The sequence below is a fragment of the Cantharellus anzutake genome, assembly GCF_015039405.1.
Source record: "Cantharellus anzutake strain C23 chromosome Unknown EI90scaffold_129, whole genome shotgun sequence".
Taxonomy (NCBI): domain Eukaryota; kingdom Fungi; phylum Basidiomycota; class Agaricomycetes; order Cantharellales; family Hydnaceae; genus Cantharellus; species Cantharellus anzutake.
In genome coordinates, this window is record NW_024067079.1 from 194,448 (window position 1) to 207,783 (window position 13,336).

The window sequence follows — 13,336 nt, forward strand, 5'->3', positions numbered from 1 at the left end:
CGTGCACATGCACTCTTACATGTGGGGTATCTTCCTTCAACACCAACAGAACCCAAAATTGCGTTTTCCCTACGAACACTTGAGCTACTCCACTCGCTCTTCCATGCAGCACCAAATTTCAGTATGCAAAATCTTTCTCGATTGCTTGCTGATATGCACAAGGGATGCATATTATGTTTATACTCTGTGGCCCATCATTTGCTGATTCAAAACATTAGACCATATTCCAGCCTCACTTACAAACTCAAATTTCACTCACCTTCGAGGTCTTCTACTGCATTCTGTCCCAATTATGTGCTATGGTCCATCAGAAGCTGCAACACGACACACCGGATTACCGGCTCAAGAATTCGTGCCCTGCTTGCCATCACAGAGTAAGTACCTTGGGACTCATCATAGATAGTATTGCGATGATGTTATTTGCCAGGTTGAGAATGAGCCAGAGCTTCCAATCCAATTTATTGTGACTGGTGATGGGAATACATCTCTATCACGACTTCGTCATCACTTTGAGGGGGATGTGCATGTGTTTGTCAGTGATTACTACATCACTTGGGAAGATGTAGATCGGTTCACTAGCGCTCAAAAGCATTCACAACAGGGTGCTTCGAGTCAAATAAGTGTATCCTTTACAGCTCCTATATTCTACAATGCCCACTGACTTTGGATTCATCAATATCGGATGCTTGCCTTGCTTGGAAGAATGTGCGACTGTCAGGGCAACCACACCTGACCATACAACCCCAGAACCACCTTCCCTAACCTCCCCCCACTTCCCTCATCCTCCCATCTTTCACAACTACAGCCCGCATGCGAACCCGTGGGAAAAATCACGTGGGTCAAGGCGAGCAACTCGCCTTAACCCATGTGACACCTTTTCCGCATCGCGGGAACATGCTCGGCTTCTACCCATAGTCACGCTACGAACTGTACAGTACATTTCCTTTTATAGCAGCCAAGCGGGGAATAGGGAAACTTACCCTTCTTCTCAACTCAATCCCCGCTTAGGCAAGTTGTAGCTACCTTCCATAATACATGACAACTCAATCCCCGCTTAGTGAGTTTGAGGAGCTTGGGATAGGATCCAGCTCCTGGCTGCCTGGGACACCGCGAGTGTCCAGCTTTGAGGTAGGGCCGCCCCCGGACGGAGGCCGGGCCCTGACAGCAGAAGAAGGGTTCAACCTACTTCCACACCCCCTGATGTCGCTAGAAGAACAGATACTAGAGCTGACCCGCCAGCTCCAAGACCTCCAGACCCAGCTGGCTACCCAAAGGCAGCCTGCCCCCCCCCCTGCTGCTGCTGCTGCTCCGACTCGCAAGCCACCCAAAGTAGCTACCCCCACTCCCTTCTCCGGGTCGCAAGATGACCTGGACCGCTTCAAGGCAGAATGCGGGCTCTACATGAGCATGCGCCATGCCGAGTTCCCAGATGAACACAGCCAAGTTCTGTTCGTCCTGTCGTACATGAAGGGAGGTGCTGCTGGCCCATGGGCTACCCAGCGCATCAACTCCCTCCTTGCCCCTGGTTCCCCAAGGATCGCTTTCGATGACTTCGCCCAAGAACTAGACTCCATGTTTGCTGACCCCAACCGCCAGGCCACAGCTCGGCAGAAGCTGGCCTCACTTCGGCAAGGCAGCGAGTCGGTGGACAAACTGATCCAGCAGTTTGAACTCCACGGACCTGTGTCACGGATGGGAGATGTTGCCCTTGTGGACCGTTTTGAGCAGGCCCTCCACCCACGCCTCCGAGAGAGCATCTACCGCCCCCGCCCGATGCCTGCAACCTGGGCTGAATGGAAGCGTGAGGCCTCCGTCCTCGACAACCAGTGGCGACGTTTCCAAGCCACCCAGCCTCGCACCATCGCAGCAAAACCCTCCCCATTCCTCTCTCGCTCCACCCCTCCCCTGGCACCGTCCACCACTGCTCCTGCTGCAACCCCAAAGCCAGACCCTCAGGCAATGGATCTGGACCGCACACGCTCCCCCCGCACTGAGCAGAGACGCAGTGGGCTCTGTTTCAACTGTAACCAACCGGGGCACATAGCCCGCAACTGCCCAAGGCCGAGACCTCGCCAGATCTGTGGGGCCTTCCAAGAAGAAAGCCCCAGAACCCCATCCCGGCTGGCCCCAGAGGACCTTCGAGCGATCATTGACTCGCTGAGAGGCCATCACGCAGTGGAGGCCCCTCCCCCAGAACCAGAGGAAGCGGAAGAAGATCCAACAGGGGATTTTCTAGAGGGCGACCGGTGAAGAGTGTGCCCCGGTTGCGTGATGAGAGCAATGTACCCACCTGTAAATACCGCAGCCGCCCCAGACGGGCCATGCAATCTAAGCTGCTCCGGGTAATTGCAAAAAAGAGAAAAGCCACACCAAGAAAGCCAGAAGGGGGTGAACCCCCGTGCAAGGTTGCCGTCCCAGCCCCTGCAATTTACGTCCTGTCTAAGCACTCCCCCCGCTCGCTCAACCTCTCAGTGGAACTGACGTCCACCACTTCACTCTGCTCAGTCACCACCTCTGCTCTACTGGACTCAGGGGCCACTGGAATGTTTATCGGACGCGACTTCGTCCAGAAGCACAACCTAGAGACTTCGCCTCTAGTGCAACCGGTCCCCGTCCATAACGTGGACGGAACCCTGAACGAGAATGGATCCATCACAGAGGAGGTAGAAGTGCTCCTCCGATTCGGCCGACACACGGAGCGGGCCCGGTTTGCAGTTGCTAACCTGGGCCGCCAGACAGTGATAATTGGCCATTCATGGCTCCTCCACCACAACCCAGAAGTAGACTGGGTCAAGCAGAGGGTCACCCTGTCCCGGTGTCCACCAGCCTGCTATGGCCGGAACCCAGTGCTGAAGCAGGGAACCCAGGGGGAACCCGACTTCGCCCTCGAACCCGGAGATGGAGTCTATGCGGCCATGATCCCACCAGAGTGGGGCCATGAGCTCCGAGCCACATCCACCCCCTCTCAGCGAATGGCCCAGGATGCACAGGAAGGCCCCCCGGTAGAACGCCCCTTTGAGGAACTGGTGCCAGAGCACTACCGAGACTTCCAGGATGTATTCTCCAAGGAAGCTTTCAACGAACTCCCCCCCCGGAAGCCTTGGGACCATGCCATCGACCTCGCCCCAGACACCAAGCTCCCCCGAGGGAGGACGTTCCCACTCTCACCAGCGGAGCAGAAAGAGCTGGATGCCTTCCTCAGGGAGAACCTCGCAAACGGGCGGATCAGACCATCTAAGTCCCCGACAGGGGCCCCTGTGTTCTTTGTGAAGAAAAAGGATGGGTCCCTGAGGTTAGTCCAAGACTACCGCAAGCTGAACGAGGTCACGGTTAAAAACTCCTACCCACTCCCCCTGATATCCGACGTCCTCACCCGCCTCCGGGGCGCTAAGTGGTTCTCAACCCTAGACCTACGATGGGGGTTTAACAATGTCCGGATCAAGGAGGGGGATGAGTGGAAGGCGGCCTTTGCCACCAACCGAGGGCTGTTTGAGCCTACAGTGATGTTCTTCGGCCTCTGCAACTCCCCTGCCACCTTCCAGACAATGATGAATGACATCCTGCGGGAGTTCATCGACCGAGGGGATGTCATCTGCTACATGGATGACATCCTAGTCTTCTCCCCCACTCTTGAAGAGCACCGGAAGGCCGTGCGAGAGGTTCTGGCCACCCTGAAGAGGCGGAAGCTCTTCCTCAAGCCTGAGAAGTGCAGGTTCGAGAAGAACACCATCGACTACCTGGGCCTTGTCATCTCTGAAGGTCACGTTGCGATGGACCCAGTGAAGGTGAAGGGAGTAACTGACTGGCCGGTCCCCACGAAGGTCAAGGAGGTTCAATCCTTCTTAGGCTTCGTCAACTTCTACCGCCGCTTTATCCGGGACTTCTCAGAAAAGGCAAAGCCCCTTCACCGACTCACCCGGAAGACCCAGCGTTGGGCCTGGGGCCTAGTAGAACAGACTGCCTTTGAGGACCTGAAGCGAGCAGTCACATCGGCCCCGGTGCTCACCTTCCCCTCCAACACTGCCCCATTCCGCCTAGAGTGCGACGCCTCCAACTTTGCGACAGGGGCAGTCCTCTCACAGCTTCAGTCGGATGGAGACTACCACCCGGTGGCCTTCATGTCTAAGAGCTTCTCGGAGGTAGAAAGGAACTACGAGATCTATGACAAGGAGATGCTCGCCATAATACGAGCACTTGAGGAATGGCGCCACTTCCTAGAAGGGGCCCCAGAGAAGTTTGCCATCTTCACGGACCACAAAAACCTCTCATACTTCCGAACGGCCCAGAGGTTGAACCGGCGACAAGCACGCTGGTCCCTCTACCTCTCCCGCTTCGACTTCGTGCTAACCCATCGCCCAGGGAAGCTCATGGGGAAGCCGGACGCTCTGTCGTGCAGAGCAGACCACCCCCGAGGAGAAGGGGACAATACAGGCGTAACCCTACTGCACCCGGAGTGGTTTGAAGTCCGGGTGACAGAGGGGGTGTCGATGGGAGGAGAGGAGACGGACATGTTGAAGAGGATCCGAGAAGGGAAGGAACATGATGAGGCAGTGGTGAAGGCCTTAAGAGAACTAGGAAAAGGTTCTCTGCGCCCGGACGAATGGGATAGAGATGGGGACTTGATCCTTTACCGGGGGCGAGTATATGTCCCCAGGGACCCTCAGCTCCGCCACGACCTGGTGAAGTTGCACCATGACTCGGTCCCAGCAGGACACCCAGGCAGATGGAAGACTCTGGAACTGATCTCCCGGAACTACTGGTGGCCGGGACTGTCACGATACATAGCTAGTTATGTCTCAGGCTGCGACACCTGCCAACGGGCAAAATCCTTCCCCTCCCGGAAGGTCGGGAAGCTCATCCCAAACAAAGTGCCCTCCCACCGATGGCAGATAATCTCGGTGGACACCATAGGCGAGCTCCCAGAGTCAAAGGGCTACAATGCGATCCTGGTGGTAGTAGACCGCCTCTCCAAGAGGATCCATGCTGTTCCTACCGTCACCACAGTGGACTCTGCAGGCATAGCCCGGCTGTTCCTGGAACACGTCTGGCGGCACCATGGCCTTCCGGAGGAGATCCTGAGTGACCGAGGCACAGCCTTTGTGTCCAAATTCTCCAGCGAGCTGGCAGCACTCCTAGGGATCAAGCTCACCCCATCCACCCCATACCACCCGCAGACGGATGGGCAGACAGAACGCGTGAACCAAGAGATCGAAGCCTACCTCCGCGTCTTTGTCAACCACCAGCAGGACGATTGGACTGACTGGCTCCCACTAGCTGAGTTTGCATACAACAACCGGGTCCACTCAGCCACCCGCCGGACCCCATTTGAGCTTGACTCAGGACAACACCCCCGGATGGGGACTGAGCCAACCCGCTCCTCTGATGTCGAAGCAGCAGATGCCTTTGCCTCCCGGATGATGAAAATGCAGGAAGAGGCAAAGGCAGCACTAGAGCACGCAGCAGACGAGATGGCCCGGTACTATGACAGGAACCGGAAGGCTGCCCCAGAGTACAAAGAAGGGCAGAAGGTCTGGCTCAGCTCCCGAAACTACACAACCGACCGACCAACTAAGAAGCTGGACCACAAATGGATTGGCCCCTTCCGCATCACCAAGGTGGTGTCCCCAGCAGCCGTGAAGCTGCAGCTCCCCACCCAGCTGAAGGGCGTCCACCCTGTAGTCTCGGTCACCAACTTCCGCCCCTACCTCCCAGATGAGATCGCCGAGCGCACAGCAGACCCCCACCCCGGCCCAGAAGTTATTGATGGAGAAGAAGAATACGAAGTAGAAAAGATCCTAAACTCCAAGTACAGGTACGGAAAACTCTGGTATTTTGTTAAATTCTTGGGCTGGCCAAACTCGGAAAATGAATGGCTCCCCCACAAAAACTTAGAGCACTCTCAAGAGCTCATAGAAGAGTTCCATCGATCCCACCCCGATGCCCCGAGACAAGAAAGGTCCAATAGAACCCGCCAGCCAAGACACCCAGCCGCTCCGAGGCGAAGCGGCATAGAGGGGGGGTGATGTCAGGGCAACCACACCTGACCATACAACCCCAGAACCACCTTCCCTAACCTCCCCCCACTTCCCTCATCCTCCCATCTTTCACAACTACAGCCCGCATGCGAACCCGTGGGAAAAATCACGTGGGTCAAGGCGAGCAACTCGCCTTAACCCATGTGACACCTTTTCCGCATCACGGGAACATGCTCGGCTTCTACCCATAGTCACGCTACGAACTGTACAGTACATTTCCTTTTATAGCAGCCAAGCGGGGAATAGGGAAACTTACCCTTCTTCTCAACTCAATCCCCGCTTAGGCAAGTTGTAGCTACCTTCCATAATACATGACAACTCAATCCCCGCTTAGTGAGTTTGAGGAGCTTGGGATAGGATCCAGCTCCTGGCTGCCTGGGACACTGCGAGTGTCCAGCTTTGAGGTAGGGCCGCCCCCGGACGGAGGCCGGGCCCTGACAGCGACCAATGCCATCAAAATCGAAAGCTGGGGCTCTGCAAGTTATGGATGAAACTGGAATCTTTTCAGTTGTTTGTCGGCACGGAATTGTCCAATTCCTTCTTGACATGGTTCAAAGTGGAGAGTTGTACGTTGCTACCCCTGATGTTTGTGTTACAACTGATACCTGTCAGAGCAAAATATCCTCTGGCTTCTGCTGAGAAGCTCATACACACATTCGGCAAGGGCATCTTGTTTGCTTACAATATTGGGTGTACATTCTCTGCAACTTTATCGAAGTTGCCCATTGGGGATTTGGTCAAAGAAGCCAATTTCAGGTGTTGCACCAGTTCTTTTCATGGTGCCGCTCACCACAGGGCCTGCCAGCTGGACTTTCTTATTAGTTTACAGAAAGGTGCTGGCATAGAAGATGGCGAGGGGAATGAATGGGTTTATTCAGAAAGCAATGCTCTTGCAGCCATCATTCATCATGCTTCTCCATACTACCGTCACCTTCGCATTCATATCCACTTCTCCAAATGGGATGAAACCAAGTATGAAAAGCTAGGTGAGCCTCCCTATCTTGAATATGCCCTGTGGGTTCAACTGCATTGATAGGCGATTTTCTCCTGAGTAACTTCAAATCTGCTCAGAGGATCATTGCTGACAGCAAGAAAGAGCTTGAGGATATGAAGCAATTGTCCCCAGACTTCGAACCTGACTGGGACTGTCCACAGTGGCTAGCTGTCATATCCATCCCCGGCCATCGACTTCCGATCCCTCTGATCCCTCCGATCCCTCCGGTCTACCCCCGCTCCTTCTTCACTAACCTCGGAGCTCCTGTATTCCGCAATCCCCTTGGTACCCCTTGATGGTCACCACCCCCTCCTTTCAATTTATTACCTACGCTTCCCTAAGTACGGAGTCCCAAAGGCTTCCGGACAGCTCCAACATCCGCTAGCGCACCCCTGCCTCCGCTGGGCAATACACTTGCTTGCCCTGCAAAGCCCACCTTCGGGCCTATCCCTCCTTTCCATTTCTGGGTTATCACCTACCTTTCCGTTAACCCCGTAACCTGACTCGTCGGTAATATCTGATCAGCTAATGTCTAACCCCATTAGCTCCGCTCCGCTTGGCTCTGCCATTTGCGGGCCCGCCCTCATTGTAACTATATATATACTCAACTTGTACATAGGTTACACCTCAGTAATAAAATCGACTAGAGTTTACCCCCTTCAGTTCTGGTTGCCAGTTTAGTAAGTTAGGGCACGGATGTGTTACTTGGCACAGCGCTCCTGGCATAAGTCGCTGAGGCCGAAGCCCTCCACCACGGAGACATCCCCTCGTCTCAACCTGGTCTCTGACAGTATTTTATTACTCCCTGACTAGTACACGTCTTGTATGGCACCAAAAGCCCCTCGCACTCGTTCGCAACTATGCACATTAGTTCCAAACTCTGCCTCACCGTCCCCAGAACCTTCACAGCCTGGTCCTAGTCGATTGGCGAGAAACCCAGTTGAGTTTCGAAGCTTTTCTAATCTTGAAACCCCTCTCCCATCGACTCTGATCATGCATCCCATTAGGAATCGATCACCAGTTGCAGATTCCGACTTCGGAGACACCACGGAACAACCCATAGACCCCGTTCACTTCTTTGGACTCAGTTCTGAGGTCCCTGACTTTGTCGACCCTCCTCCTGCTGATCCTCCCATCCCCACTGTCCCAACCACCGACGACGCCGAACCCACCTCCAACGTGGCTATTGCACAATTAGCCCAAGCCATTGCCAGCTTGGCTCGTCACACCGGATGTTGTTGTGGGGACAACTCCGTGTACCGCAAAAAGTCGGATTCTGCGGAATTTGGTCACCAACACACAGTACATATCCGCTGACGCTCCCGATACTCATTCTATCACTATCCAACACTCCATACACTCACTCCATATTTTTCCTTATTTTCCCCATCATTCCCGACAACCCCAAGCAAAATTCCCACGCCCAACCACACCGTCAATTTCACCCCCTCTCCAGATCTCCATAACCACACATACAACCCAGCCGTTTTTCTACCCGATAGTGATGCTCTACCACCCTTCTTTACCCCCGGAGCATTTCCCAGAATGGCAATCCCATACCTGGATGGTTCAGCACGGAGTATAGTCTCACGTGGTCTTGACAGCACCTGTCAATGGCCACATCTCAAGAACCACTGCACCAATTGGGACGAATAAGGGCTCGTTGGAAAGCTGGAGACGAGGAGGTTGCTGACGGGAGGATAGGCGGGCGCTGTGGCGAACTGTTGCGGAATTAATTTTCACAATTTCCATTTCGGACCCGTTATCATATATTCCCAATTCATTCATATTTCTTTTATTGTTTCTTTGTTCCCAATTGGATATTCATCATTTACGGTTGCCTAACGGCCCGTTTACATTCCCCCAGTCCATTCATTCCATTTCAAACATATATAAACTAGATAACAGCTTGTACATAACAAGTAAGTATTGAATAGACCCGTGAAGGGACAAGCAGAAGTTGCATCCAAGTGGCAAAGATGCCATCCACGACCCTAACGCCCCCTCTGAGCTAGTTGCTCACGTCTAAGACCCCTCACATCATAATACTCAGCCTTGATGTCCAAGAGAGATGTAGGTGAGTGTTTGTTTGTGGTTTTTGCAGACTCGGTAGCGCCCCAGGACCAAAACCCAGCCCCACGAACCACACCCACGCACAATACCACCCTCCCCCTTCTCTCTGTCTCGAGTCTAGGCGATAGACCCGTTACAACATCCACCACCTCCACCATCCTCTGCTCTCCGGACCAAGGTCCATGAGCCCGAACAGTTCGATGGGAAAGATCCCTGAGAACTCCGAGTATTTCTGGTCCAATGCGAACTCAATTTCCAGGACCGTCCCCTTGCTTTTGCTAGCGACCGCACTAAGGTCATCTTTGCGCAGTCCTACCTCAAGGGAATGGCCCTCGATTGGTTCGAGCCGGATCTATTATTCAACCAAAATTCTACGCTTCATCTGCAATGGATGAATAATGACCCTGGACATGAAGGATGGACACCACATCAATAAATATGTCGTCGAGTTCAACCGACATGCCTCTCAACTTCATGGCTACAGAGAAACCGCGCTCCGTCGTTTTTTCTATAACGGATTGCCGGAACGTATCAAGGACGATATTGCCAGAGTAGGTAAACCTTCTACTCTTTCGGAACTTCGCACCTTGTCGCAAACTCTCGATGCGTGCTATTGGGAGCGTAAATCCGAAGTTACACGTCATGCGAAACCTTCCTCCTCTAACGTTTTCGACAAGTCCACCGCCACTTCTCATTCCGACCCCGACCCCGACCCTTCCTCCTCCTCTTTCAACTCTGCTTCCGGTAGCAAGCCTCCAAAGGACAATAAGAAGTCCGAGGCCAGCTCCGCTAAACCGGACCTTTCATCTAAACTCGGAGACAACGGCCCACAAGAGCATAAGCGTCGTCTCGATGAGAAACTTTGTATGTTCTGCGGTCAGTCTGGCCACATGGTCAAGGACTGTCCCAAGTCTTCTTCTCATGCGTCTAAGGCCCGTTCGGCCCAGACCGAGGAGCAAGGATCCGCTTCTGCAGAAGCAAAAAATTAGTCCGCACCCCCATGGACTCTGCACGGACCGGGGGTTGCGATTCTTCCCTCCATGCGCTCAAAGAAGTACGTTTAAACACGTCTTCCATCTCTGACTTATCCTCCCTCCATATTCCCATTTCTTTTTCTCTTTCAAATGGTCTATTTTCTCCTCTCAATGTTGACCCTTCGGTTAATGTTCTACCTGTTGTAGATAGTGTTGCTGATGTACCACTCTCTCCTCCGCCCCCTCTGACTACTTCCGTAGATCGATCCACCTCTCTCCATTTCTCTTCTTTCTCTTCTCCTGTTCCTTCTCCTCCGTCCAATGATAGGACACACAATAAACTTTTCCGCTCCTATGAGAACGTACCTGCACTCATAGACTCTGGGCCTTCAGACTGCTTCACCGACGACACATTCGTAAAGAAGTTGGCCTTGAAGACATATCAGATTAAACCCCTACAACTATGCCTATTCGATGGTAGCACCAACTCAATCATAACTTGTGCTGTTGATATTCCCCTCCGCTTCGCTTCCGGAAACATCACCCCCACGACTTTCTTTGTCACATCGCTGGATGGATCATGTTCCCTAGTCCTAGGACACAACTGGCTTACCCGCTACAATCCGTTGATTGACTGGGTCTCAAGCAGTATTACATTCTGAACTTCTGAACCTACCAAGACAGTTACTCCGAGCTCTCCCCCGTCGTCTCCAGCACCACTGCCGTCGTCCGACATCCAACCATCTGATGTTTCGCCAGCACCTCAGTCACAGGCTCCCACTCCTCCATTACCATCTATCGAGTTTGTCAGCCGTTCCGCATTCGCGAAGGCTTGTCAACTTAAAGGATCGGTATCCTTCAGCCTAACCATCCCTTCCAAGGACAGCCGCTTAAGGGCTGCCTCATCCCACACCGATTCCGTTGACCTCTCGGCCGTTCCGAAGGAGTATCACGAGTTTGCGGATGTGTTCAGTAAGAGCAAAGCCTCGACGCTGGCACCACACCATGAGCATGACCTGAAGATCGACCTTGAGGAAGGCACTTCACCACCCTTGGGTACTATGTACTCTCTCTCTACTTCGGAACTTGAGGCCCTCCAGGCATTCTTAGATGAACACCTAGCCTCCGGGTTCATTCATCCCGCTACTTCCGCTCATGCAGCACCGGTCCTCTTCGTCTGCAAGAAGGACAGATCCCTCCATCTTTGCGTTGACTTCCGAGGGCTGAACAAGATCACCAAAAAGGATCGCTACCCACTCCCCTGCATCTCCGACCTCCTTGATGCACCTAGCTGTGCCACAGTCTACACCAGACTCGACCTCCGGCATGCTTACCACCTGGTTCGCATTGCAGCAGGCGATGAATGGAAGACTTCCTTCCGCACACGCTATGGTTCCTATGAATGGCTCGTTATGCCATTCGGTCTCACAAATGCACCCGTGGCCTTCCAGCGATTCATCAACACGATCTTTGCTGACCTCTTGGACGTTTCTGTGGTAGTCTACTTAGACGACATCCTTACCTACTCGGAAGACATGGCTTCACATCAGGAGCATGTCCGAGAAGTTCTTAGGAGACTCTGCAAACACGGCCTATACGCCAACCTGAAGAAATGCAAATTTCATACAGACACTACAGAATATCTCGGATACTGCCTCTCTCCCTCCGGACTCACCATGTCCATCGAGAAGGTCAAAGCCATCCAAGATTGGCCCGAGCCCCATAAAGTCAAGGATGTCCAATCCTTCCTTGGCTTCGCTAACTTCTATCGGTGTTTCATCCACCATTACTCCGACATTGTGGTTCCCTTGACGCACCTTATGCATAAAGGAGCCCCCTGGTTATCCTCTGATGACTGTCGCTCTGCTTTCAACACCTTGAAAGAAGCCTTCACTTCTGCTCCTATCCTGACACATTGGCTACGCGACGCCCCCCTCATTGTAGAAACCAACGCCTCCGATTACACAATCTCTGGAATCCTGTCCATCTGCTGTGATGATGGAGAGATTCGCCCCGTCGCTTTCCGCTCTAGAACACTCTCGGCGCTGTAGGAGAAATAATGGTCACACTATGGAAACCCATTATGGAAATATGCCAGATAAATCACAAAACCCCATACGACAAGTAGATATGAGAAAATAGAAGGACCTGAATTTTAATGAATTTTTACGAATTTTTACGAATTATTATGACTATACGCGATAAATTGAAAGAAATAAAATTAGCAAAAATACTTCAAGCTTAGCATCAACAAGACGGAATTCTCGAGGGAATTTATACCAAATATTAAAGAAAGAATTAGGACAATCGACCAAGATTTGACTATAGAAACAATCAGAGAGCCTCCACGGAAACTACTTTCCCACGTCGGCACACGTAGCCAAGGATGGAAGTACCACGGAACAAGGATTCCTCAGGAACTAACACAAAATTCAAAGTCGTGTTTATAATAGGAAATGTAGATGTCCCCCAAATGGACCCAATGAAAGTAATTACAGGGAAAACTATCCATAAATGACGGAGATATGACTAAAACTCCTGCAAAATGAGGTGTCAGGGCCCGGCCTCGGACTCGGAGGCTCCCTGACCTCAGCCCCCATCTAACCTGTCCTCACACTATGCGGGGCATGAGATGTATAGTAAAAGAAAGGGAATATATACACTTGCCTATGTGGGGCATGAGATGAGAAGAAGGGTAAAGGTCTCATCTCCCCGCATGGTTGCTATATAAAGGAATGGGTCACATGCCCACAACTATACAGCTCTTAGAGTTGTGTAGTGTGACCCGGAGGGAACATCCAGGTGGCAGTGCCAAGTGTGGGAACGTTCTGGGCGAGTTGCTCGCCCAGAACTGTGGCTGTGACCTGTGGGAACATTCTGGGCGAGCTGCTTGCTCAGAAAGTTCCCGCGCTATCCCGTGCGCGCATGTACACAACACACAAAGGCAACAACAAGGCAACAGTCAAAGAATAAAAGGGGGTAAAGTAGGTGGGGAGTCCGGGGCACCCTAAGGCAGGGTGCTGAACCCTGACATGAGGACAACACTTAAAAAGCAAGCGTGAAGAATAACCAGTAACGACCGAGACGAGCTTGATAGCCCATTAGAAAGGAAGGGATCTAATCTTAATCCACCCAAATTTTCATAATAAAAGGATCACGCATTAATGAGATATCCAATAACAGGAATAGCGACATCAAAAGTCCGAGCTCAGGGAAAAAACGATGTTTACGAAGGATCCATAATTAAAACATACAACGAA

At 52.5% G+C, this 13,336-nt stretch overlaps 1 protein-coding gene across 1 annotated transcript; it reads left to right on the forward strand.

Moving 5' to 3' along the window:
• Positions 1 to 6,482: 6,482 nt before the first annotated feature.
• EI90DRAFT_2946162 (uncharacterized protein) lies at positions 6,483 to 7,068 on the forward strand (the record flags this gene model as incomplete). Its single annotated transcript, XM_039055336.1, has 2 exons — positions 6,483 to 6,601; positions 6,648 to 7,068. The coding sequence occupies 2 exons, from the start codon at positions 6,483 to 6,485 to the stop codon at positions 7,066 to 7,068; spliced, it is 540 nt and encodes a 179-aa protein (XP_038908960.1).
• Positions 7,069 to 13,336: the final 6,268 nt, after the last annotated feature.